Genomic DNA, 6,299 nt, shown 5'->3' with positions numbered 1-6,299 from the left:
TGTAACCCGGGGAGGATGGAGCCAGTGAGATCAGACAGTGTGTAACCCGGGGAGAATGGAGCCAGTGAGATCAGACAGTGTGTAACCCGGGGAGGATGGAGCCAGTGAGATCAGACAGTGTGTAACCCGGGGAGAATGGAGCCAGTGAGATCAGACAGTGTGTAACCCGGGGAGGATGGAGCCATTGATATCGGACAGTGTGTAACCCGGGGAGGATGGAGCCATTGATATCTGACAGTGTGCAACCTGCCAAAGATGGAGCCAGAGAAATTGGATAGTGTGTCTCCCGTGGAGCAACGGCGGACCTTCAATTAAACACAGAGCGATGGCGGCACAGTGTAGCAGGATTAGCTGTGCTGCCTCACAACGCCATGGACTCGGGTTCAACCCGGGCCTCGGGTCACTGTCCGTGTGGAGTTTGCACATTCTTCCCGTACCCCGCGTGTGCATGGGTCTCACCACCACAAAGCCAAAGGGTGGGTAGATTGGCCACACTCAATTGCCCCTTATTTGCAAAAAAAATAATTGGGTACCCTAATTTTAGAGGAAAAAAAGAAGCACAGAGCCTTGCAGCGTGGGGCCCAGGCCATTATGTGTATCTAGGAAGGGTGGAGGCTGGAGAGAGAGAGAGAGATGCGGGGCACACTGAGAAGCTAATGTGTGGGAAGACCATGAGAATACCCTAACGTTATTGTCAGTCTGAAATGTATGAATGTCTACGTTATCCATACTCAGTTAGTGATCTTTCACAGCCCTCTGGAGTGGGGGGGAGACAATTTCAAAGATTAACAGTCTTCTGTGTGAAGAAATTCCGACTCACCTTGTTCCAAAGTGCCATTCATTATATTGTGAATTTGTGCCCCTCAACTCAACAAACTTGGGAAACGTCGTACCTGCATCTACCCTGTCCTTTGATCGAAGGACTCTTTTGGTTTCAATGCTGTTACCTCCGATTCTTCGAAACTCGAGAGAATAGAGGCCGAGGTTTCCCAACCTGTCTCCCTAAAACAATGATCTCCGGAATAAGTTTGCTGAACCGTTGTTACACTCCTTCTCTGGTGGCTTTACAAGGTGCATAGTTAGAATCTAAAATGAACGGCCTGAGAATGTGGCGAAGCCATATTCAATCAGAATTAAATTGAAAAAGCAACAATTCACAAAACAGCGATGAGGAGGTTGGAAAGTGAGTTGAGCTGAGTTGGTTTTGCAGGGAGCCGACGTTGACAAATGGACAGAATGGCCAACAGCAGAGTTACAAACATGATGTCATTTGTTTCCATTCAAATAATAATTGAAATGAATTGGGCCAGGTAAATAGAACAGCCACATTTCCGAATACAGAGTGTCGGAAAAGAGACTGATGTTAAGGATTTTATTACAGAATGGTCAGTCAGAATGAATGCCACCTCTGAAACAGAATACATTCTCCAGGTGTCTGCTTGGGTCTCACCCTCAAAACACAAAGATGCAGGGATAGGCCAGGCTACATTTCTCCTTAATTGAAAACATTTTGGGTACAGTAACTTTATATTTATATGAATTTTAAATGTATATGAAAAATCTCTGAGACAGAATGAGATCAAGTGATGGGAGTCATGATGTTTACTGGATAATTCCCATCGCTGTTTAACACACCTTCCAATTATTAGAATGTGTCCAGTCAATGAGGAATAATGTGGTTCAATTAAATCTCGACGCCTCAACGTACATTACCTCAACAGAGAATTGTCACAGAGGTCGTAATCTGTGTGTTAAACGTTTCAGAAAAAAAACAATCTGAATAATTTTGCAATGTCAGTATCTCCATGGAGATCCTGGAGTGTATAAAGTTAGAGCAAAGGGAATATATCATCCAGACTTTAATACAAAACACAGTCGACTGCTCAAAGGGACAGATTGAATTGGCGCAAAAATGCATCGAACAATTCAATTGGTCAGAAAAATATTTTATACGATTCTTGCAATTGTTGGTGTGCCAGGTAAGTATCACAGATAAATTTTGTTAATTAAGCCCGTGTATGCGGTGTTTGTGCTATTATTCTGTGGATGAATTCTTTTTATGGTAACTTTGGTCGAATTATTACAGTTATACACTCACACTTCAATTATATGAATACAATACATTTTGGGAATTCTCCGTGTGGTTATATTCTGCTGCATCTACTGCTCCAGGTTACAATTGTTGCATTCAGTGTAATGTTATGTCCCGTTGAATCAAATATCGAAGCAGGAAACCAATGAGAAGAACATCGTAGCTATGAGAAGAAGGCATTAGTAGGTTCCCTGTCACTGTAGAATTCTACTGAATGAGGTGACTAAATGTAGCGGATCACCTAACCACAGTGCCTATGTCTTATTCTGTATCAGTGTTTGTCAATCTAAAATTTCACCCAGATTACTAACTTGGACTCAGCACATGAAAACAATGACATGCGTTTCATTGGCTATCTGACATTGTACAATTGTATTTAGTGTTTGACACCGTCTTGCACTTACTCCAAGTGGAGTTAATTACAGCACTTTCTGGTCCTGATCAATGTCGTTCCGAAAGGTAGTGTTGAGCGCATTAGGTTATGTGCAGTCTTTTTATAAATAATCAATCAGAATATCACAAACATACACTGATAACTATAATTAATTAAAACTCAAGTTACAGGTTTCACAGCAGGGAAATACGTCCGGAAATGGTTTCAATGTGTCTTCAGGATCGATCCGAGCTCCTCTGACCTCCATTCCATTCTCACACAAGTAAAAACTTTGCTTCTTCTGAAATGTTTTTCATCCCAACAACCCCAATCAGTAGCACATCCACATTCTAACCACTTTCGGAGTAAAACATTCTCTCTTGATCAATTTTGTGGATTTATGTGGATTTTAGCCTCATATTTCTGTAATTCAGAATTGGACACATGCACAGCGTCTCAGGTAACCGCTCCATATTTCCATTCTCAAACCTCTTTGGAATTGTAAAGACCACCATTAGCTCTCACATCAGTCTTCTCTATGCAAGGCGCATATTTCCCGTTAATTCTCGCCTCATCGTTCTGTTATTTTGTTCATACAGACGATGTGTACGTGTGTCACATTCTCAACAATTTGTATTGTGATGGGGAGCACGTTGAGTGGCTTTAATTGCAGGTCCGTAAAATAATTCAGTCTGTCTTCTTGTGAACCAGCAGGAATGAACTCCAGTGTTTTGAAAACATTTACATTTACAGCGATAAGTTTGCAGGCGTAGTCCTTTCGAAGTGTAATAACTAATGCATCTGTTACCACGTACCACTGTCACTCTCAATGATCCGAGATGAATGTCATCTCTCTGACTGATGAACAGCCACTGATCTGGGGGTTGGTGTCCGAGTCGAGGGAGGGATTTAAAGGTGAATTTGAATGCCAGCTGAAATCATGGTTGAAATTTGTTAAACTCTGACATTTATAACTCACCATTATTGAATATCAAATTCCACGCTGTGTATACTCAGAAAATGATTTTTTTGTCATGAAATTTGCTTGCCTTTCTATACAGTTAACGGAGTCGCAATCGTGATCCTGTCCCATGGAAATATTGGCCTCTCCACCTGCACCACTCGATACTTGGTGGCAATGGCGATGGCGGATCTACTGGTCATTATCACTGAGGTTATTTTCAACCGAATCAATAGTTATTATTTTCCAATAAGTCTCCTCAGAATCACCCCTGTGTGCAGTGTTATCCATGTCCTGAACCGTGCGGCCATAGACTGTTCTGTTTGGTTTACCGTCGCATTCACTTTTGATCGATTTGTCGCCATTTGCTGGCTGAAGCTGAAATCGAAATATTGCAGCAAGAGAACAGCAGCGGTGATACTGGCAATAACCGGCATTTTGCTCTGTTTAAAAAATATTCCCATCTATTTCAGATTTAAACCCAAGTATATCGTCTACAATGTACCATTCTACTGTTCTAACAAACCAAGCTATTTTACTGACCCGAGATGGATTGGTTTTAGCAAGTTTGAGAAGATACTAACCCCATTGATACCATTCGGGTTAATTCTGTTGCTTAATGCTTTGACAATCAATCACATTTTAGTGACCAGTCGAGTCCGTAAAACACTGAGGGGTCAGAGCAAGACAGAGAATCACCATGACCCAGAGATGGAGAGCAGAAAGAAGTCTATTGTTTTACTCTTCAGCATATCCGGCAGCTTCATACTCCTGTGGTTGGTGTACATTTTATATATTTTTAATGCTGCAAACGGATTAGATGACGATGATTTTTATACCTTTCGGAACATCGCTTATATGCTGCGGAATTTAAGTTGCTGCACAAACACATTTATTTATGTGACAACTCAGTCCAAATTCAGAGAGTATTTGAAGAGGGCGGTGAAATATCCGTTTGCATCAATTATTAACTTAATTAATAAAGACAAAAATGGAAAGCAGCTCAAAGATCCAGAGTTGTGGAACAAGAGGTGACTGCTGAAGGACTAAAAGAAACGGTCAGTAGGATTAAAAACATCAAAGTGTGTTCAGGGGAAGAGGAACAGAGTGACAGAGGATCAGTAGACGATTAGCAGCAGATATGTCAAACACCGAGCAACAGTGAGTCCGGAGGAAGTCAGACACTCAGGGGACCTGAAATAAAGGAGCCAAAGTGATCTGACACAGTGTTGAGCAGTGGTCCAAACACAAAGGAAGATTTCAGATCACCTGCGGTAACCCTGCAGCAGAGTCACAGACAGCAGAGGGCAGAGGGACGATGGCGACAGATGACATGTGGATTCCCGGTTATACGTTAACAGGAGTATCCTGGCGGGTGAGGAAGCAGAAACAAAGGATGAGAGATGATCTTTGGGATAGTGTGCATAATGGGGCCAGGAGGATAATCAGAAAACTCCCCAAACGGACAGGAGGTAAAACAGTGAACACGGTCTCCCCAACTCCTCCTCTGGCTCCATTCCCATCTCCTGATACCTTCTCAACATACAAGAATAATCGTTCGTACAAAGACAAAAGTGTGAAACTGAATGAAGCTTGCTTGGGCAAAATACTACTTTAATTTTTTGTCTCCGTCCTTCTGCCCACCCGTCTGTCCGTCCATCTATTCATCCTTCCGCCCCTCCCTCTTTCTGCCCATTCCACACTCCGTCCCTCCCTCTCTCCCTCCCTCTGCCTGTCCCTCCCAGTCATGCAGGACATCGATGAGACCACCTCTGGGCTGGATGGCATTGGTCTCATTATCTAAGGAACGATGCAAATGCATCAGAAACAGTTTGGAGACATTTCACTGGCAGAATAACAGGACTGGGCGAATTGTCTGATGAGGAAAACTGGGCGAAGTTAGGTTTGCATCCAGTAGAGTTTAAAAGACTGAAGGACGACTTGATGGAATATTTTAAGATCCTGAGGGGTATTTACTGGGTGGATTTGGAAAGGATGTTTCCTCGTGTGGGAGAATCTGGAACGAGAGGCCAATGTTTAAAATAAGTGAGTCGGACTGTTCCATCCTTCCAGTGAATCATGGATCAACTGATTTGAACCTGACCCTACATTCTTGCCATTCCCCTTGAAAATCATGGATGTATCCAGCTCAGCCTTAAAAACACTCAAAGACCACCTCTATTGCCTTTAGAGGATGAGAGTTGAAAGACTCAAATCCAAATGAGCTACACCTTAGATTTAAACAGTAACCCGAGATCCAAATTCTCTGACAAGAGGAAACATCCTCTCTATATCCACACTGTCAACAACCCTCTGGATCTTAAAAAGATTTGATCAAGGCGGCTCTTACTCTTCTAAACTCTAATAGGTAGAAACCTAACAACTCAAAGCTTTCCTCATCAGACACCCACTCATTCCTGTTATTAGTCCAGTAAAGCTTCCATGAACGGCATCTAATGAATTTTCATTTTTCCTGAAATACGGAGCCATATACCGTGCACTCCAAAGTCAGTCTCACCGATGCCTTCCGCAAGTGGAGTATTACATCCTGGCTTTTGGAAACAACTGCCTCCCAACAGGCAATCGCATTCTGTTACATTCCTCATAACGTCCTGTACACATATATTAATCTTTTGTGATTCATGCACTAGGACACCCAGCTCCCTCCGAATCTCAGTGTTCTGCAATCTCTGACCAATTAGATGATTAGCTTAATTTTTATTTGTCTTCAAAAATGGAAAACTGTTTTTCTTCCACATTGGACCCATCTGCCAGATCTTTGCCAACTCAATTTACCCAACCATGACCGTCTGCAGCCTCCTTATGTCCTCTTCTGAAATTACTTCCTTACCTACATTTCTGTGGTTAGCAAA

The 6,299-nt window shown here is 42.5% G+C and overlaps 1 protein-coding gene across 1 annotated transcript; it reads left to right on the top strand.

Annotated features, from left to right (window-relative positions):
• Positions 1–1,912: 1,912 nt before the first annotated feature.
• LOC119968009 (probable G-protein coupled receptor 139) lies at positions 1,913–4,461 on the top strand. Its single transcript, XM_038801111.1, has 2 exons — positions 1,913–1,979; positions 3,527–4,461. The coding sequence occupies exons 1-2, from the start codon at positions 1,913–1,915 to the stop codon at positions 4,459–4,461; spliced, it is 1,002 nt and encodes a 333-aa protein (XP_038657039.1).
• Positions 4,462–6,299: the final 1,838 nt, after the last annotated feature.

This window comes from Scyliorhinus canicula, chromosome 6, assembly GCF_902713615.1.
Source record: "Scyliorhinus canicula chromosome 6, sScyCan1.1, whole genome shotgun sequence".
Lineage (NCBI taxonomy): Eukaryota > Metazoa > Chordata > Chondrichthyes > Carcharhiniformes > Scyliorhinidae > Scyliorhinus > Scyliorhinus canicula.
This window is presented reverse-complemented; position numbering and strand designations above follow the sequence as displayed.